Here is a 21,705-nt window from a genome sequence, read left to right as displayed (position 1 = left end):
TGGGGGCAAAAGGATGCCTTCAGCGGTGCAGAGGACATGTTTGTTCTGCTTATCTCTTCCTTCGGGGCAAATCCCCTCGACGGCACGTCCTCATTTGCAGCCAAATAAGCTCAGATTTGATTGGGAGTCTGTCTTCCCCCCCTACGACGAGGGACCGAGAGACACAGTGGCTCCGATTTCTCGATAGCGGAAGTTGTTACTGATGTGGTAATTGTTTCACTGAAAGTGAAACGCATAGACACACAGAAAACAAACCTTGTCCTTCTTTCCTTCCCATCTTTTTCTGTCGGTACTGTCCATCCTCTTGTCTTGGGTTACCACCCGTTCTGAATACAGTTCTCGTGGAAGTGAACAAGAGTTCTTCGTCGTTTGGGTGCCGACTACTTAAACTTGCATCACATAGTCACACTTTAAAAAAGAAAAAGATGTCAGAGTTCACGTTGGCATGAAATACGTCAACAGGCTGACCCCCTCTAATTTTCCAAAAAGCTCCAGTAAACTAAAAGGTTCTGGTTTAACACACAGTATAATGACGCTGGATAAACAAGAGGGCAAAAAGCCTCCCTTCAATTTGTGAGGCCCTAACAGCTCCAGCCGATTACACACAGCTGTATAAACGCAGCCCACATGTTAGGACCGGGATAGAGTGGACAAAGAGCCGCTGAGTGGCCACGATGTCAAACATGGTGATCTTGTTAATGTTACGCAGTCATTTCTAGTAAAATGTGGCTTAATTTCCCCCAAAAGCAATTTGGTACCAAGCGTATTGTGCCTCTGTTTATCAGCAGAAATATGCAGCGGTGGGAAGACTAAACGAAAACAGCACTTATGTAAAACCAGTTACTTTATAATAATTTTTACTCAAGTAGAAGTAAAAGTAACTACCCGAGTAAGAGTAAAAAAGTATTTTGTAAAATAAATCTACTCAAGTAGTGAGTAACTTCATGAGATGCAATTTATTACATCAATGTAAAAGCGCAAAACAGTAAATGGGTCCTTCAGAAAGAAAGAGTAGGGGGCATCCGTGTAGCGTGGCGGTCTATTCCATTGCCTGCCAACACAGGGATCGCCGGTTCGAATCCCTGTGTTACCTCTGGCTTGGTCGGGCGTCTCTACAGACAAATAGACTCTGTGCATAACTGTAGTCCACTCACTTCCGGTTTCTACTGCAGCGGTCATACCAGTTTCCTGTTTGTTGGCGTGCGCTATTGACAATGGCATATTTTCCGCGATGCCCAGAATTGTCGACAAACTTTCAGCTGCACCTACCAGCAAACGGGTGAAAAGTTTCAAGTTGTACATATCAAGTTATGTCCACAAATGTGAGGATGAGGATACTCATTGCATGAGTATCCTCAATTATGTGCATGTCATTGACATTTATGCATGGTAAATCTTGCAGGCATCGTGAAAAATATGCCATTGTCAGTAGCACACGCCAACAAATAGGAAACTGGCATGACCGCTGCAGTAGAAACCGGAAGTCAGTTAACTGGCCAATCGGCTCTGTGCATAACTACAGTTACAGAGCCGATTGTCTGTGGATGGGAAGCCGGATGTGGGTATGTGCCCTGTTCACTGCACTAGCGTCTCCTCTGGTTCCCCCTCCCCCCCAAAAACCTGTTTGGGGGGGAGGGGGAACTGGAGGGAATATCGTGATCCTCCCCACGCGCTACATCCCCCCTGGTGAAACTCCTCACTATCAGGTGAACAGAAGGAGGCATGTGGTAGTCTGCAGCCCTCCCCGGATGGGCAGAGGGGTTGGAACAGCGACCAGGACAGCTCCGAAGAGTGGGGTAATTAGCCGTGTACAGGGGAGAAAAAGGGGGGCAAACCCCCCCCCCCAAAAAAACAATGCAAGACAGCAATATTCCCACTAAATTTGCATTTAGGTTTAATAGGGTATGTGCGTGTAACATTAGTGGGGCAATTGTATGTCTTTTTGAGAGTCTAGATATTCAGACTTTGCTAGTTCGTACCTCGGTTATAGTGTGTTGGGTGAGGCACCGTTTTCCAACTTGCCCCTGCCTGTTCAAGGCGGGAATGTTGTGCCATTATTCCAGTTCGCTGTTCTGTAAAATTATAAAAAGGTATGTACACAGAACGGGGACAGCGTCGTTGCTCTGCCATAAAGCCGGTGTTACACCGCATTTGGTGACCCATCAGATTCTACGATCTGCCCTGATATTCTTACCCGATCCCTAATTGAGATGCCCCAATCCGCTTTTTTCAGTTCTGATCCGATTCTGATACCTGCCAATACCGATAACAGAGCTCCTTTTCCTTGATTATTGTTATTAATGTTGTTGTTGTGTAAGGTTACATACCACACAGCACTTCTTAGTAAAAAAGCAAAAAATATATACAAACTCCATTAAAATTAAATTTGTTCCCAAGCAATTTATTTGAACTATAGTTTAAGTAAGCTTCACATACAAACTGGTGTAGGAGTACAAATTGCCATGGCAACTAATTAATGTGTTAATTGACTTAAACAACAGCCAGGAGAAGGGGGATGAGCGTCCTTCTTCTCCTGGCTCCCGGTGACAGGCAGGTCCACCGCAGGTCCTCCCCGTCATTCATCACCTCCTGCCTGGGCTCGGCTGCAGCAGCTGATGGGGAGGTTACACACGCAGCAGCACCACCAACTCCACCCGCACTGGATCCCTCTGAGACAGCTACTACGTCATCTACGGCCAGTTTGTCTTCCTCCAAATTACTATGGAGTTTAGGAGACTCCAGGTTTTCACTCGTTTCCTCGTGGCCTCGTTACTCCCCCCTCCGCCTCCTCGCTACTGCCCCCTGCTTCAGCCACCTGGTCGGCGGCCTCCGCCTCCTCCGCTTCCTGCTTTCTATGCGGGTAAGCGAGGCACTTGTGTCCCATGTCCCCGCACTCAAAACACTTCATAGTACCTGAACTTACATATACCATTTTGGCTATGGGCTTAAAACTGCATTATTGCATATTCATAAATCATAAAATATCAAACTACAGAATCTAGATCCATACGTTGTGGATCGGTAAGGTCAGTCTGATATCCGATGAGTGAATTACGTCAGTATCGGCACCCGATACCGATGGGACCCAACTCCACTAAACGTAGTGAGAAGTGTGCCCAATGTAACCGAGTAGAAGTACATATATTAAAAATGTACTCGAGTAAAAGTATTCTGCAAAACAACTACTCTTGGAACTACAATTTATGAAAAAATACTCAAGTACTTGTAACAGAGTAAATGTAATGCATTACTACCCACCTCTGGAAATATTCATAACTTTAGTAGTAGTAGTGGTAGTAGTAGTTAAAATGGTAAATGGACTGAGTGGTAGTAGTTCTAGTTCACTGTTCTAGTTCCAGTTATAGAACCACAAGTAGTGGTAGTCATTGGATCACACATGGTAGAACATCATACATTGCCTATGCTTTTGGCCTGCAGCAGAACAAAAGGAATCAGAGCCAGGGCCGGCCGCTGGCATAAACACTCTATGTGGGCGTCCGGGTAGTGTAGCGGTCTCTTCTGTTGCTGACCAACATGGGGATCGCCGGTTCGAATCCCCGTGTTACCTCCAGCTTGGTCGGGCGTCCCCACAGACACAATTGGCCATGTCTGCGGGTGGGAAGCCAGATGTTGGGGAGGTGTCCTGGTCGTTGCATTAGCGCCTCCTCTGGTTGGTCGGGGAGCCTGTTCGGGGGGAGAGCAACTGGGGGGGGGGAAATGGCGTGATCCTCCCATGTGCTACATCCCCCTGGCGAAACTCCTCACTGTCAGGTGAAAAGAAGCGGCTGGCGACTCCACATGTATGGGAGGAGGCATGTGGTGGTCTGCAGCCCTCGCTGGATCGGCACAGGGGGCGGAGCAGTGACCGGCACGGCTCGGAAGAGTGGAGTAATTGGTCGGATACAACTGGGGAGAAAAGGGGGAAACTATCCCACCCCCGCCAAAAAAAAATCTTGTTTAGGGCCAGCTAAATCCAGCGGCGGGCCCTGATCTGAGCCAACTAATGCGGCAGACTGGATGGCTGGTACAATGGCGGCCATCTTGCTGCCCACAGGAGAAAAATAAGTGGCTTTTTGATTTTGATACTCTATTGATCCCTGTGGGGAAAGTCCTCTCTGCATTTAAGCCATCCTAGCTGTGTAGCTAGGAGCAGTGGGCAGCCGCCGTGCAGCGCCCGGGGATCAACTCCAGTTCATCTTGCCATGCCTTGCTCAGGGGCACAGACAGGAGTATTAACCCTAACGTGCACGTCTTTATGATGGTGGGGGAAACCGGAGCACCCGGAGAAAACCCACCACAGACACGGGGAGAACACGCAAACTCCACACAGAGGACGACCTGGGATGACCCCCGGGGTTGGAATCTAGGACCTTCTTGCTGTGAGGCGACAGCGCTAACCACTGTGCCACCATGCTGCTCAAAATCACTTTATTTAGCAGAACAACCATGGTTTTAGAAAGACGCCTCCAGCTCGTGCCTGTGAATGAACCCACTGAGGTTTCAGTGTTTCCACCATTCCACATGGTACAAATTGTGTATTTAAAAAAAGGATGTGCCACAAGGCAGCAGGCTTAGCAGTTCACGTGGTGCCATGGGTTTAGAGTGGCGACAAATGAGCTCTTGATGCTGTGACAGGCCCAGACACAGACGCTGTCCCAGACATCCAGGGTGTGGAGTTTATTCAGGCAGAACCGGTGGCGAGCAGGTGGAGCATGTGGTACGCCGAGCTCAGCACGCTGCTTGTGGGTACTGTGCAGCGAGACTGGAGGGAAGACCAGAGTCTTCTGTCTGTTTGGACCGGAGGGAAGACCAGAGTCTTCTGTCTGTTTGGACCGGAGGGAAGACCAGAGTCTTCTGTTTGTTTGCTTCACAACAGCCACACTGATGCTACTTCAAGTGATACGTGGCAGTGCGAGGGTGTGTGCATGTGTGTGTGGGTGTGTGTGTAGGTAGTGTATCTAGGCAGTGTGGGTGTGCGCGTGTGTGTGTGTGTGTGCGTGTGTGCGCATAGGTAGTGTGTGTGTAGTGTGTGTGTGTGTGTAGGTAGTATGTCTAGGTAGTGTGTGTGTGTGTAGGCAGTGTGTCTGTGTAGGTAGTGTGTGCGTGTGTAGGTAGTGTGTCTAGGTAGTGTGTGTGTGTGTGTGTGGGTGTGTGTGTGTGTGTGTGTTTGGGTAGTGTGTGTGTGTGTTTGGGTAGTGTGTGTGTACACGTGTGTAGGTAGTGTGTACATGTGTAGGTAATGTGTGTGTGTGTGTCTGTGTGTCTGTGTAGATAGTGTGTGTAGGTAGTGTGTACATGTGTAGATAGTGTGTGTAGGTAGTGTGTGTGTGTGTAGGTAGTGTGTGTGTGTGTTTGGGTAGTGTGTGTGTGTACACGTGTGTAGGTAGTGTGTACATGTGTAGGTAGTGTGTCTAGGTAGTGTGCGTGTGTAGGTAGTGTGTCTAGGTAGTGTGTGTGTGTGTGTTTGGGTAGTGTGTGTGTGTGTGTGTGTGTGTGTGTGTTTGGGTAGTGTGTGTGTGTACACGTGTGTAGGTAGTGTGTACACGCCACAGCTTCTCACAGTGTGCGGGCCGGGCTCGTTAGCGCCCCCTGGGTGCAGGTGCGCCGCACTGCTCCAGGGTGGACTCCATCAGCGGGAAAGATGGCTGCCGGACGCTGAAGCGGGGTGTGTGTGTGGGGGGGGGGGAATGTAGAGCGTCCGTGACAGCTTGGACCAGAATGAATGAAGGCTTCATCTCGCGGAGGTTTGATGTGCATGTGTGGTAAAAGGCTGCAGCCCGATTCTCATAAACACGCCGCGATGAACCGGCTGCAGAAGGGCGCTGCCCCGGAAGTTACCCTCCCAAACGTCTCCTTCATGTAAGCGTTCATTATCGTCCCCCCAACGCTGGGGGGAAGAGGGGAGGTTTGGCAAACCCCGTTATACGTGGATATGTAAGACCGGTGAATTAGATTTTAAAGCGTGGGGCAGTACTAAAGGCTCTTAAACTGAGCGGAATGGCCCTTTAGTTTTTTTTGGAGGGGTGGGGGGGGGGTTGGCCAGATGTGAAATTAGCTGCCGCTGGCTGATGAGGGATGGCTCGCGGCGTCTGCGGGCGCGGGCCGAGTTGTCACGTCAGCGCCGTTACCACGTGGCTGTGATGTTGACCTGGCTGGTTAAGGCTGCCCACTGCAGCTCGAACCCTGCGCTCTGACCAGCGCACACCACACTACGTGCCGACTGAACACACAAGGCAACACCTGAGCGCGCGCACGCACACATGCACGCGCGGGTGTGTTCACTGTGTGTGTGTGTGTCTGTGTTCAAAGTAACACATATTTCCTATAGTGAAGACAAATTATGATGTTATCTTACTATAATGGACTAAAATTAGAACATCAACATATGCAACACCTACTTTTTTGAACTAGTCCCAAAGCTTTGATGGTCCCCCCCCCCCAATTGTACTTGGCCAATTACCTCCCTCTTACGAGCCGTCCCGGTCCCTGCTCCACCCCCTCTGCCGATCCGGGGAGGGCTGCAGACTACCACATGCCTCTTCCGATACACGTGGAGTCGCCAGCCGCTTCTTTTCACCTGACAGTGAGGAGTTTCGCCAGGGGGACGTAGCGCGTGAGAGGATCACGCTATTCCCCCCAGTTCCCCCTTCCCCCCCCCCCAACAGACGCTCCGACCGACCAGAGGAGGCGCTAGTGCAGCGACCAGGACACATACCCACATCCGGCTTCCCACCCGCAGACATGGCCAGTTGTTTCTATAGGGTCCCCCGACCAAGCCGGAGGTAACGCGGGGATTCGAACCGGCGATCCCCGTGTTGGCAGGCAACGGAATAGACCGCCACGCTTACCCGGACGCCCCTGCTTGGAGGGTTTTTACGTCACAAGGAAAGCCTCCGGTGTGACAATTTTTTGGAGGTTTTATCGTCCGGCCAACCAAATTCAACAGTAATGTGAAAATAGGCGGCTGAACTCAGCTCGAGGAGTTTGTTCACAGCGACCATCTTGCACCCCCCCCCCATGTCCCCCATCCCATATTTCAGAGCTGTCACCACGGCGACGCTCTCCGCTCAGCGACTTTTACGCACTTGGGGAAACCAAACCCCTTACAGCTCAACAATCGGTAGGGTAATAAAACAGACGGACTTGACCGATTGCGTCCATAATGGGACATTGTGTAGGGTTTGTGTCTCTTTCCTGAGTGCCAGACCCAGTTTATTAGCACAGGAATTCCGACAATGGGATCAGAACAATAACGTGCAACCATTTTCCTGCGCTGCGCTCGGTGGAGGGGGCAGGGGGTGTGTGGCTTTGCAGCGCTGCTGCAGCGCTTTGTATGTCAGACTCTGGTGAAAATGTGTGTTTCTGTTCTAACACAACGTGAGATTCCAAGCCACTATCCAAATATTTAATTGTCTCGTACCTCCTGGAGCCCTCCTGGACATGTCACCGGTTTAACAACACATTAGTCACACTGCTGCCCCGGGCTCTGGACAATTTACACTCGCCACACTCAACTGGCGTGCTGACCGCGCGTGGAAGAAGACCCATATTCGGAGAAGACCCACACTGAGGGGGAACGTTAAGCTGCACACAGAAGAAACGGCACCGAAGCCATGACCAGAACCAGCTTGCTGTGTGGAAACAGTGCGAACTAATCAAGCCAACGCGTTGCCATCTGGGGCAATCTGAATCCCGCAGCATGTGTAGATGTTCACTGATGATCCTCTGGATTATTTTCACAATAAAATTGTTGCACATTGTTTTAAAAAAAAACCTCCGCTTGTGCGCGCGTGCGTGCGCGCGCGTGCGTTAATGAACATAACCTGCAGTGAGCGTTCACAGGATTTAATGAGGCGCTATAAAACCTCTACTACAGTCCTGCATATTGCAGATGGAGGCAGCCTCTTGATTTGCTTCTCAGATGTGGAAAACTTTGATGGGTGATGACGTCATTCGAGTCCGAAGGTATTACAGAGATGCTCAAAAGTAAATAATAGAGAACGAGATGAAACCACTGTGCGTGTTATTTTTTTAGATATTTTTTCCCAAACATGTGCAGTCAGCATTTGTGCAAAATCTGAGGCTTTGTGCACTTCATCCGGGGCCTGGATGGCTCTCAACACGCCGAACAACAGCAACACACAGCAGGGAAGCAGTGAGCACAGCAGAATGGAACGAATAATAGTGGAAGCAAACTCCAAAACAATAAAACCAAATCCAGCGAAGCGAGAGAGAACAATGACGTACAAGGGTTTTAGTTTCGAACCTCTAAGCCGCAGCGGCATCAAGGAAGTCCCATGCTTTCTTGACTTCCTGTCTGACAGTCCTTTAAAATGAGCCCTCACGTCGCCTTTTCGTGTGTCGAGCGCACAACGCAAACCCAGACACGAGAGGTGGGAATACACCCAGTTGGTAGGAAGTCATTTACATACGGGCACCAGCCAACCCCCCTACCTATATTCCGTAGAATAACCACTGACTCGTGTTATGACGACATAGCGCTTCATCTTGTGCCCTATGTCAGCTTATTCAGCGTCTGCTGCTTTCTGTGACCAACACACAGCAGAGTGTGTGTGTGCAAAGATGTGTAAATGGTGAAATGTTCATGCACACCCATGCTGATGCAGCATTAAGCTGGGCCTGATTGTTTCCTCCTGCGTCATCTTCTCATTCGCCCTCGTGTGTCAGTAAACAAAACTGAAGGTGGGTGTCTGCCCTCCGCCCTTAAACACAAAAAAAATGTCAGCCATCAATCTAGTGGGCTGGATGTCACGGTTGCGAACTGGGTGAGAAAGCCATTTATAACACATTTGTAGAGAATTCGGGGGGCGGCCAGGACGCGAACCCGGGTCTCCCGCACCACGGGCGACTGCGCTAACCGGTCGACTAAAGGGTCCGACCCGTTAGCCAAGGGCCAGCGAGTCTAGTTATCCGTGGTCTTTACACTACCACCCCCCGCGTCTGGGCGCCCGCGCTTCCGATGGCCTCACGGTCTCACCATCCCACTTCTGACACCAATGTAGCGAATTCAGCGGGCAGCCGGGAACCGCCGCAGCCGGGACGCGAACCCGGGTCTCCCACACCACGGGCGGGAGACTACGTTAACCAGTCGACCAAAGTGTCCGACCCCTCAGCCAAGGGCTAGCGAACATAGACATCCGTGGTCGGTACACACTACCTGCTCTTTCTTATTCCAGTACTCAAAAGCAGATCATTATCTTTGCTCAGAGGCTTTCTCGTCACCTGTTTATCCACTCTCCGTCCTGACCTCGGTTACCTTCTTCTTCCTCTCCCCTGCCCCTATACTCATCACCTCGGTTACCTTCTTCTTCCTCTCCCCTGCCCCTACCTACCCATCTCACACGGCCGTGCCTCCCGACTCCTGAGACGCACATCCCAAACATTGAGAACAAATAGTTAAGTGTTAAACTATCTTCCCTTTCTCCGCCTGCAGCGGTCTCCAACCTGGACCCCCCTACCTACTGTCCCCTGGGGGCTGATCCGTCTCCGTCTGTACAGAACAGCAAAGAGGAGCGCTTAAGTCGGGTTCAAAAGGCAGAGAGGAATGCAATGGGGTCTACAGGAGGGGCTTTCAAAACATTCCTCTCTTCACAGTAAGCTTATTCATACTCGCGACTTCTTTGTGTCCTGCTTTTTTAAAGCCCCTATCTCCTACGCACAAGTATGCATTTACGCACACACGCGCACATACACACACACACACACGCACACACAACTTGACAACTGGGTGAAGAGTGGTATAACATTAATAAAAAAAAACCACTATGGACAGTGAACTAGGACACAGCACTCCGCCAAGTCATGAAGACGTGTTACCTGAAGGTGGGTGCCGGGCCCCCCGGGGTGCCAGACCACAACAACTCTTCACACAAATCTACAGACTGCATCTGCATCGCCCTGTTTGCTGCAGCCGCGAAGCCGCACTTGATGAGTGCCCCCCTACCTGGCTTGGTGATGCTCTGGAAGTAGAGGACGAGGATGAAAAACGAGCCGAGGCATGTGGCCAGAAACATGCGTCCTCCCCTGGGCATCTTCATCCTGGATCACCGGTGGCACAGGCGGAGGCCGACGCTGTTCCCGCGGTATCTCATGCGAGAATGACCATCAGATGCTGGAGAGTTCGGATCACTGGGTTCCTGGCGAATTTCGGAATACTGGTCCGCCGAGAGAGAGTAAAACCGAGAGGCAGCGGGGTTGTCTCCGTATGCGCCTTCTTCTTCTTCTTCTTCTTCTTCTTCTTCTTCTTCTTCTTCTTCTTCTTCTTCTTCTTCTTCTTCTTCTTCTTGTCAGACCGCTACCATTACTTTTAAATATAAGCGAATAAGACCGCACACGACCCAGATGAGACCACCGCGGTCTTCGTCAGGGTTTAACATAATAGAACGGAAAGGGACGACTTTTTTCCCTCCGACATAAACGCACGAAATGAAATTAAACGAGAGGTTGTAAAAAAAAAGCCCTCCTCCGCTCGCCGCGCTGCTCAAAACCAGCGCGTCTCTTCCTATCAACTCGCAGTGCTTTTAAATTGACAAAACTTCTTCCCCCTTTCAGACGGACACGCCGCGCCGTGACGTCACTCCCCCCCCCCCCCCTTCGTCGGGTCTGCAGCCGCGAGACGGAACGTCGTGTGCGATACTGTGTCGGTGTAGTCCGAAATCAGGCAGGCTTGTCAACCCGTTACACTCCCTTTCCATCTCCAGTCCCGACACCGACTCCCACTCTAACAGGTTTCCGGTGGGGAGGGGGGGTTCGATCCCCCCCCCCCAGCCAATCACGAGAGACCAACTATCCGCCTGAATCTAACGTCTTTTCAAGTCGACGCTGATGCGTTGCCATGCCAATGTACTGGTTTTGCCTGGGGGGGTAAGAGTGGAGCGACGTAAAGACAAACCACGACGTCGGGCGATGTTGATTAGAGGCGCCGTTTAACGCTTGACAACAGCCTGACAACGGCGTAAGTCCCGCTCGTGGGGCTGACTGGCTAATCGTTAGTCGTCGTCCCCCCTCCCCCCACCCCCCGTGGCGCTCATTGGATAATCGCTTTTTCAACCGAGAAACCACTGTTCCATGTCATAATATATGAATGTCATACGCTATATAAACAAACGTAAAACTCTATATAAATGTTATTATTGACTGCTGCTGGGATAGACTCCAGCATCCTCGCGACCCTGAGAGCAGGATAAGTAGTTTTGATAACGGATGGATGGATGGATTATTATTATTGTTATTATTATTACCAGGCAAATGTTGGTGTAAACCTTCTTAAGGTATTCAGCTGAGCTTAGGTATACACCGATCAGCCAAAACATTAAAGCCACTGACAGGTAACTGAATAACACTGATAATATCGTTACAATGGCACCTGTCAAGGGGTGGGATATATTAGGCAGCAAGTGAACAGACAGTGGCTAATGTGTTGGGAGCAGGGAAAATGGGCGCAAGTTTAACAAGGGCCAAAAATTTGATGGCTAGACGACCGGGTCAGAGCATCTCCAAAACGGCAGGTCTTGTTGGGCGTTCCCAGCATGCAGTGGTCAGCACTGTAACCGGTTATTTTCTTGCCCGGTGCGGGATTCGATACGGGGTGTACTGCACCTCAAGGCGACATCACTAACCGCTCGGCTAAAGGGCCAGACCCGTTAGCTAGGGACTAACGTGTCTTATTAGTAGTTTACGGTACCTACAAAAAGTGGTCCAAGGAAGGACAACCGGTGAATTGAGGACAGGGTCATGGGCACCCGAGGGTCACTGATGCACTTGGGGAGCGAAGGCTCGCTACTGTCGCTCAAATTGCTGAGAAAGTTAACACTGCACGCTGCAACTACAATTTGGAATATTACACTCCGTTTTTCTGCATTTATACTTTGGCAACTGAGCAAAGACAGATTTTTGCCACTTGAGGCTTATGGATTTATGATATTTTACATTTTCAATAGTTTTGATTAACAGAGTAATGGCCCTATATACACTCCAGGGTAATGTTGGAGATACAGACAACTTTTGCAGAACACTGGCCCTATGTAGACTGCCTCTTAGAACAGGCTCATCAATGTTGGACAGTCCCAACAGCTGCACTTGCGCCGACCTGCTTTAGGCAGGTTAGACATTCACCATGTTGACCATGAGACTGTCCCTTTAAGACGGTGGGCTCAGCAGGGTTAGCCGAAAGGGATTGTGGGGAGACGCGCGCTTGATGTGTTTGGTGGTTGTTAGCTAGCAATGTCGCGGCCCGGGCTCCCTCAGTCTTACGTCTCCAAGGACCCGCAGTAGGCCTGGAGGTCTTTATCCGGCACGACGCCCACCGTACCCCCTGCGGCCCCCCTACGACGGCCTCTTCCATGTCCTGGCGGCGGGGGCTAAGAACTGTGGTGGACGTGGGCGGTAAGCAGGAGCGGGTTTCGGTGGACCTCCTCAAGCTGGCTCAGCTGGACTTGGACAGGCCGTTTCAACTGGCCCAACCCCCTCGGCGTGGAAGTCCCCCTGCACCCTTCAAGGTGAGCCGTTTTGGCTTATTTGGCTTATTCGTCCTCCGCCACGTTGATTTTTTTTATTTTTGTCATGGCGAATTCTAGGGGGGGCGTGTGTAGTGACCTACTTTAGGCAGTTTAAACATTCACCATGTTGACCAGAGACTGTCCTCTTAAGGTGGTGGGTTCAGGGGTTAGCACAGTGTTTCTCAACCCAGTCCTCAAGGAACCCCTATCCTGCATATTTCCTTTGCAACCCTGAATAGGTACCTGTTTGTAGTTATTCAACCAATCAGCAAGGAATTTTGTCAGACGTTGCACACCTTGCATAATTAAGTGCTGCGAGATGATTGGTCGAGTAAGTACAAGCAGGGCTACCTATGCAGGGTTACAATGAAAATCTGCAGGATAGGGGGTCCTTGAGGACTGGGTTGAGAAACACTGGGTTAGCAGAAGGGGGTTGTGGTTGAGGCGTGTGGTGGTTGTTAGCTAGCATGTCGAGCAGCCCTAGTTTATGGTGGTGAACTGTGCACTGTACGTTTGGTGGGGGGAGTAAACGACCCCACGGCTGCGTGGTCAAAAGGGGACGTGGTCTCGTCTCCTTTCTTTCATCCTCCGCGTGCATAAATGACGCAGAACTGGTTTCCGAGATCCAGCAGCTGACCAAGTTCCTGTGGTGAAAACTTCCCAGTCCAGGATACGGCTTATGCTGTACTGTCTGTGTATGGTTACGTGAGACCTAAACTTAGCTGACGGAACTGTGTAATCTTAAGGGAAAACGGTCTCTGAATATTTTTTTCCCCTATTAAAACCTGCTTCGGCCAGACAGGGTCCCCCCAGAGCATGCACCGCAACACAGCAATGGGACACCAAAGTTCTTTTAAAGCTAGGAAATACAGAATAAATTTTTAAAAAATTACCATTAAATAAATGGAAATGTAATACAACTCGGGGGTACTCTCTATGAGCAATAAAAATTCCCTTTGTGTTTCCCATTTTATTGGTTAGTATTCAGTATGACATTTGCAAATGCGAGTAATAACTAGGACCATATTTCACACTAACAAGCAGAACAACATGAGGCTCTACAAATAAGTTCTTCATCATTTGTGGATCAGAACTGGATGAAAGCTCGAGTCGATTTCCATTCTTGTGCCATTTACAAACCTCTTAAGACCTGACGAGCATCAGATTGATTCCCTGTGTGCTTCTCGACTTTCCACGCTTGCACAAAACCTAACGTGTTAGGTTGGCCACCTTCACTGTGGGGCGTTGAGGACGAAGGGATGGATTTTGGTGTAGGTGTGCTGGTGCGGGGCAGAGGACTTATGCCTCTGAAGTTCAGCTTGGGTCAAGGGTGCCCGGCTGACTGTACTGCAGGGAGGAGGGAAGCTACGTTTAGTGGTCGGCAGTAGCCATCATCTCTGATGAAACCTCTCCTTCTGGCATGGCGAAGAAACCTGAGCCTCAAAAGCCTGCCCCTGTGAAAGTGGATGGAGGCGGGTCCTGAGGGTGACAGTGAATGGGTGAGAGCGAGAGTGACAGCAGGAATTAGAGGGTGAACGAGCAATCAGTGTGCCTTTGGGTTGCACTTGGTCTCGTTAAAGGGCAAGCACGTGTTTGAGGATTTTGGTTGATTTTCTGAGCCCTGGAGTGTTTTCTGTCATCCGTCATTGTAACCGGAGCCCTACGGAGCCTTTGAAGGAGCTCAAGTCATTATACAGATGACTTGAGAGCCCTTTAAGTGGGACTAACTGATCCACTAGTGTAATCCTCTCTCCTCCAGGTCTTCCATCTTCTCGACCCTGCAGGGGCCTGTCCTGTACATACCCTTTGGGAGGGGAACATATTAAGGATGGTGAGGGTGGGGGCGTCCGGGTGGCGTGGCGGTCTATTGCGTTGCCTACCAACACGGATAACGACAGTTCAAATCCCCGTGTTACCTCCGGCTTGGTCAGGCGTCCCTACACACACACACACAATTGACCGTGTCTGCGGGTGGGAAGCCGGATGTGGGCGTGTGTCCTGGTCGCTGCACTAGCGCCTCCTCTGGTTGGTCTGTTCAGGGGGGAGGAGGAACTGGGGGGAATAGCGTCTCCTCCCACGCACTACTACGTCCCCCTGGTGAAACTCCTCACTGTCAGGTGAAAAGAAGCGGCTGGCGACTCCGCATGTATGGGAGGAGGCATGTGGTAGTCTGCAGCCCTCCCCAGATCGGCAGAGGGGGTGGAGCAAAGACCGGGACGGCTCGGAAGAGTGGGGTAATTGGCCGGGTACAACTGGGGGAGAAAAAGCGGGGGGGGGGGGGGATGGTGAGGGTAAATAGAAAGAGACCAAGAGCGAAAATGAGAGAAAAGTGATTGAACAAAAGGTGAGAGACATAGAGAGAGGAGGGAGAGAAAAGTAAAGGATGGAGAGTTAGCAAGAAAGAAGAGAGGCTGATGGTTGTTGGTGAATTTGCTTCTACTTTTCTCAGTCCCACTCTCGGAAACCTGGCCCACTGACACAAACAGATAGAGAATATGCACACACACACACACACACACACACACACACACACACAACTGACAAATGAGTTTCTAAGTGGACGTTTTTAGCTCTCGTTTCTCCAAACCAGTGGATTTGGAGAAACGAGATTCGACAGATTCCTGTTTGCACAGAGCAACTTTAAATGTCCGGAAAGCTCATTTCCTGATGACCCTACCACAGTAACCTGGAGGGTTTGTGTGTAAACACATTGCTGACTACAAAAAAAAAGCCATTTTAGCCATTGCAAAAGGCAGAGTACTGCGTAATTCATTTTCCTCTTTGCTCCTCTCACTGGTTGGAGCTGGTGGGAGTTGTGTGGAAGTAAGGTTATCTAGAGGTAGTTGTGGTGGCCACCATGATGTGGAGTTGATGGAGGGAGGCTAAACGATTTGGATGGCATTTTAGAGGTAAAATACACTTTATTTCTTTTCCTGTGACTTTTCCATTGATACCAAAATATAGATCTCAGGAAAGTAACGATGTCTGACAGATTCAGTTAATTACCAAGAGAAGATGTTGTTCTCGTCGAGGAAAAAGGGGGTTTTATGAGAATGTAACCACATATCCATGGTCGTTACACTACCCCCCTCCTTCTGGAAGCGCCTCCCCGCGCTTCAGTATACCAGCTCCCTCACACCTCTGGGCGCACGCGCTTCCGATGGTCTCACGGTCCCACTTCTGACGCCATTGTAGCGAATTTAGGGGCAGCCGGGGATCTGCCGCAGCCGGGAAGCGAACCCGGGTCGCCCGCATCACGGGCGACTGTGCTAACCAGTCAACTAAAGGGTCCGACCCAATAAAAGGGTCCGATAGGCGGCACAGTGGTTAGCGAGGACACCTCACAGCGAGATGGTCCTGGGTTCGAGCCCCGGGGTAGTCCAACCTTGGGGGTCGTCCTGGGTCGTCTTCTGTATGGAGTTTGCATGTTCTCCCCATTTCTGCGTGGGTTTCCTCCGGGTGCTCCGGTTTCCTCCCACGGTCCAAAGACATGTAGGTCAGGTGACTCGGCCGTACTAAACTGTCCCTAGGTGTGTGGGCCATGTGATGGCCTGTTGGCCTGTCCAGGGTGTCTCCTCGCCTGCCGCCCAGTGACTGCTGGGATAGGCTCCAGCGTCCTTGGGACCCTGGGAGCAGGGTAAGCGGCTTGGATAATGGATGGTGACCACATGTAGTGAATATTTGCCTGAGCATTGTCATCAAATGACGATAAATTGTTTTGAGAGACTGCCATCTCTTGGCCACGTTTCTGAAAAGCTGTTGCTCATGAGATCTAAGAACAAGTGAATTATGTGCTCCATCTGTCTGTGACCTTTAGGCATGCTGGGGTTGCTGGGAATGGGGGGGTGAGGAGGAGGAGGATGCTGGGGTTGCTGGGATGCGGGTGAGGAGGAGGATATGGGCTGGTGCATAATTAAAGTGGGTCGACAACGCGTCCCTCTCTCTCTTGCTTTTTTATAAGGGGCTGCTCTAGAAAAAAAAAGAAAAGAGGATGGGCCGTTCAAGTGGCCCACAGAGCGACCAGCCCGGCGGGATTTCTCTTGGTGCCCCGATGGCCGGTCTGACTGTGTCTTTAGGACATGTCTTCATAGAGGGCTGTTGTCAGATGGGTTTAGAGCTGGAAAATGCACAGTTTGACTGAGATTGTGATTGATGGAACCGAGCTGTAATCCTCTACTACTGTCATTAAGTCTTATCCCTCAGCTTGTATTGTCAGACCTGCAGTTTAGCGGAGAGCTAACTACATGCTGGAGACATGGCCTAACCCGTGTCCTGTCGCAGAGCTGTAATTTGTAGTCTGGAGCGTAGACAATCTACTCCGAACTGCAGGGAACTTGTCATGACATCACAACACCCTCCGGAGCAACGTGACTTAAGAATTCCACCAGAGAGCCCAGCACCTTTTTTATCAGTCTGCTACAGCAGAGGTCACGCTCTGCAGCAGAGGACACGCTCTGCAGCAGAGGACGCTGTCCACAGCAGAGGACACGCTCTGCAGCAGAGGACACTGTCCACAGCAGAGGACACTGTCCACAGCAGAGGACGATGTCCACAGCAGAGGACACGCTCTGCAGCAGAGGACGCTGTCCACAGCAGAGGACAAGCTCTGCAGCAGAGGACACTGTCCACAGCAGAGGACACTGTCCACAGCAGAGGACGCTTTCCACAGCAGAGGACACGCTCTGCAGCAGAGGACACTGTCCACAGCAGAGGACGCTGTCCACAGCAGAGGACAAGCTCTGCAGCAGAGGACACTGTCCACAGCAGAGAACACGCTCTGCAGCAGGGGACACTGTCTACAGCAGGGGACACTGTCCACAGCAGGGGACACTGTTCACAGCAGAGGACATCATCTACAGCAGAGGCTGCTGTCCACAGAAGACAACACTGTCTACAGCAGAGGACACTGTCTACAGCAGGGGACACTGTCTACAGCAGAGGACATCATCTACAGCAGAGGCTGCTGTCTACAGCAGAGGACACTTTCTACAGAGGTCCCGTGTGACAGTGGAGCTTTGCTTCCGTCTCTGGTTGTGTCGTGTTGTGTCTGACTCGTTATCCCATATGTAACCCATGGCTGAATTATTGGCCTGTGAAACGACTTTTATTGAACCATTACCAGCACCACGGAAAGCATGAATCACTCAGTCTGTGTGTGTGGGTGTGTGTGTGTGTGTGTGAGAGAACATGTGTATGTGTGTGTGTGCCTGTGTGAGTGTGCACGTGCGTTTGTGTGTGCGTGCATCTGTGTGTGTGTGTGTGTGTGTGTGTGTGTGCTCTTCCAGTTGTCAGTTGTGTAGTGACTCAGAATGATAATGGTTGGGTGAAAGATATTCAGCGGGGCTAGATGTGTAGGTTTTCAGGACTAGATGGACTGGATGTGTGTAGCGTTTCAGGATTAGATGTGTAGGGTTTCAGGACTAGATGGACTGGATGTGTAGGGTTTCAGGACTAAATCGGTAGGGTTTCAGGACTAGATGGACTAGATGTGTAGCGTTTCAGGATTAGATGAGTAGGGTTTCAGGACTAGATGGACTGGATGTGTAGGGTTTCAGGACTAAATCGGTAGGGTTTCAGGACTAGATGGACTAGATGTGTAGCGTTTCAGGATTAGATGTGTAGGGTTTCAGGACTAGATGGACTGGACGTGTAGGGTTTCAGGACTAAATGTGTAGGATTTCAGGACTAGATGGACTAGATTTGTAGGGTTTCAGGGCTAGCTTGTGTAGGGTTTCAGGACTAGATGTGTAGGATTTCAGGACTAGATTTGTAAGGTTTCAGGACTAGATGTGTAGGGTTTCAGGACTAGATTGTGTAGGGCTTTGGGACTAGATGTGTAGGGCTTCAGGACTAGCTGTGTAGAGTTTCGGGACTAGATGTGTAGGATTTCAGAACTAGATGTATAGGGCTTCAGGACCAGATATGTAGGGTTTCAGGACTAGATATGTAGGGCTTTAGGACTAGATGTGTAGGGTTTCAGGACTAGATGTATAGGGCTTCAGGACCAGATGCGTAGGGTTTCAGGACTAGATGTGTAGGGCTTCAGGACTAGATGTGTAGGGTTTCAGGACTAGATGGGTAGGGTTTCAGGACTAGATGGACTAGATGTGTAGCATTTCAGGATTAGATGTGTAGGGTTTCAGGACTAGATGGACTGGATGTGTAGGGTTTCAGGACTAGATGGACTAGATGTGTAGCGTTTCAGGATTTGATGTGTAGGGTTTCAGGACTAGATGGACTGGAAGTGCAGGGTTTCAGGGCTAGCTTGTGTAGGGTTTCAGGACTAGATGTGTAGGATTTCAGTACTAGATTTGTAAGGTTTCAGGACTAGATGTGTAGGGTTTCAGGGCTAGATTGTGTAGGGTTTCAGGACTAGATTGTGTAGGGCTTTGGGACTAGATGTGTAGGGCTTCAGGACTAACTGTGTAGAGTTTCAGGACTAGATGTGTAGGATTTCAGAACTAGATGTGTAGGGTTTCAGGACTAGATTTGTAAGGTTTCAGAACTAGATGTATAGGGCTTCAGGACCAGATGTGTAGGGTTTCAGGACTAGATGTGTAGGGCTTCAGGACTAGATGTGTAGGTTTTCAGGACTAGATGTGTAGGGTTTCAGGACCAGATGTGTAGGGTTTCAGGACTAGATTTGTAGGGTTTCAGGACCAGATGTGTAGGGTTTCAGGACTAGGTGTTGAGGGTTTCCTGGACACCGTGGAGACACACTGAGCGATGTGGCGGAGAGCTCCGTTCAGTCTGTTCGTGCAATCAGGACCTACAAAGTAAGTGCCAAAATAAAGGACGGACCAGCACTTGCATCTTAATGGGGTGTTTTACCAACACGAGCTGCCAGAAACACCTCCGGCGTGCCGGTTTCTAATGAATTCTTTAAGGGTCTGGAAGTCTTTTGGAAAGATGCAAAGCCATACCACCACATGCCATGACGTCATTTTGTGTTTTAATGAAGATGGTGGAAAAGGCTGTCTGACACGGCTTACCAAAAGCTCCCATAAGCCCTCAATGGGCTTTTGGTTCTGTGATGCCTTTTCTTCCTTTTTTTTTACCCATAAACCATTTGGTAGTTATTTGTGTCTCATGTCCTGCAGACTGAGGGCAACAGACAACTCCCAGCAGGACGCAAATTACCACTGATGGTTTTTCAACTGGTAGCCTTGACTTCTGAACACAGTGGTGTGTGTGTGTGTGTGTGTGTGTGTGTGTGTGTGTGTGTGTGTGTGTGTGTGTGTGTGTGTGTGTGTGTGTGTGTGTGTGTGTGTGTGACATCAGGCTATAGGACCAACCTCCCAGGCGTTCATGGAAAAGATGATATGATTGAAAATATATCCCTATGGTGCAGAGGGAATAAAGAAAGTCCAAGTCCAGATGAGAGTAGCATAAAGAGGCCTTCGTTACTGAAGACAAAGAGAATAAAAAAACACCTGTTGCATGTAAATGCCTTCACCCATGTATTTTGACTTTTGCTTCTCTTTAAAAGCCAATAAAAACAATCTATATTCAAACTAAGTATGACCACTCACACACCTTAGCTTTTTTTGGAGGGGGGGCGGGGTTTAACCTCTTTTTCTCCCCAGTTGTACCCGTCCAATCACCCCACTCTTCCGAGCCGTCCCGGTCGCTACTCCTCCCCCCTCTGCCGATCCGGGGAGGGCTGCAGACTACCACATGCCTCCTCCGATACATGTGGAGTCGCCAGGGGGATGTAGCGTGTGGGAGGATCACACTATCCTCCCCCGAACAGGCGCCCCGACCGACCAGAGGAGGCACTAGTGCAGCGACCAGGACACACTCACATCCGGCTTCCCACCCGCAGACATGGCCAATTGTGTCTGTAGGGACCCCCGACCAAGCCGGAGGTAACGCGGGGATTCGAACCGGTGATCCCCATGTTGGTAGGCAACGGAATAGACCGCTATGCTACCCGGAAGCCCCTACACACCTTAGCTTTACCTGGTGACCTCGTATAGTGTGTGTGATTTTAAAAAGGCAGCCAACATCTACGTTTCAGACGACGCGTCACTGTAGGGATCTCTGCACGTGTTCAGATGTTCCCTAGAAGAGCAGCGTGTCAGAGGAGCAGCTCTGGGGCCTCCTTCATCAATGGTTCGTACGTACAAATTTGTTCTTACACACCCATGGGATTTTTAGCCCTGGGGTTTGTCTCAGAGGCCAGCGTAGAACATGGGTAACCCCTGAATGTCGACACCAATTAGCTAACACTCATGTCTTTGCAGGCCTGGTGGTTGCCCGTTGCAAGAGGTAGGCAATAGATGTTAGGGGGAAGGAATTACAAATAACCATCAGGCTTTGCTTCTGCCTATCAGACCTACTTGAGGGCTACAAAATTCCATAGGTGTGTAAGAACAAATTTATACGTACAAACAATTGATGAATGAGGCCCCTGGACTTTACACCGATCAGACTTCTGTTGCTGAAAATGATGATGCATCGGCCACTAAGCCAATCCTCTCTTTGTTTTGGCCGGGGCTTGCTCTTTCATCACTTGGTCATTTGATCTGCCAGTTGAGCTGACAAGGTTTTGGGCAGGGAGCAGGAGGCTTGGTTAAAGACACGCTGGGTCTTCAGGTACCATAGAAATTGATGGATGTCTTTGTGAATGCATTCTCTGCAACCTGCCTCCTCCCTGCACCCTCCATCTCATAGGCTCGAGACCAAATCATCCAACAGAAAAGAGGACCCAACTCGTGCTGACATGCTTATGATATACAAATAGATACAGCTAATATAAATGACAAAAATACCTGTAGTCATAATCTAAGTTTCTAAGAGTCATGTTATTGGTGCCCACCCCGTGGACCCACCACCCACGGGGATGAGCATTGGGGTAGGGTGCAATGCAGGCCAGGCGGCAGGCAAAGGCGGAGACCAGGGCATGCTGACATCCAACATCGCAGACCGGTCCAGGAGGTCCAACTGGGAGGAAACCCCGGGGTAGACCCAGAACCTCTCTGGAGGGACTACATGTCCATTCTGGCCTGAGAACGCCTTGGGATCCCCCAGGAGGAGCTGGAGGGCGTTGCTGGGGAGAGCAACGTCTGAAGTACCCTACTTAGCTTGCTGCCACCGCGACCGACTCCAGAGAAGCGGCTTGATGATGAGAGATGAGAGATTATTGGTGCCCTATTTATTACCCAAGGCTATGCTACAGATGTCG

At 50.3% G+C, this 21,705-nt stretch overlaps 1 protein-coding gene across 2 annotated transcripts in view; it reads right to left on the bottom strand.

The window, feature by feature from the left end:
- Window positions 1-10,472, bottom strand: part of si:ch211-236h17.3 (carbohydrate sulfotransferase 11) — a 28,982-nt gene extending 18,510 nt beyond the window's left edge. The window contains exon 1 of one of the 2 annotated variants that reach the window (XM_056273509.1): window positions 9,965-10,472. In XM_056273509.1, the coding sequence (XP_056129484.1) occupies window positions 9,965-10,058 (94 nt within the window). In that variant the 5' untranslated portion in view covers window positions 10,059-10,472. Of the gene's footprint in view, window positions 1-255; window positions 360-9,964 lie in introns of those variants that run through there. The other variant, XM_056273510.1, reaches the window with a different exon arrangement.
- Between the last annotated feature and the right edge of the window lie 11,233 nt (window positions 10,473-21,705).

Source organism: Lampris incognitus, chromosome 2 (genome assembly GCF_029633865.1).
Source record: "Lampris incognitus isolate fLamInc1 chromosome 2, fLamInc1.hap2, whole genome shotgun sequence".
In the NCBI taxonomy this organism is placed as follows: Eukaryota; Metazoa; Chordata; class Actinopteri; order Lampriformes; family Lampridae; genus Lampris; species Lampris incognitus.
This window is presented reverse-complemented; position numbering and strand designations above follow the sequence as displayed.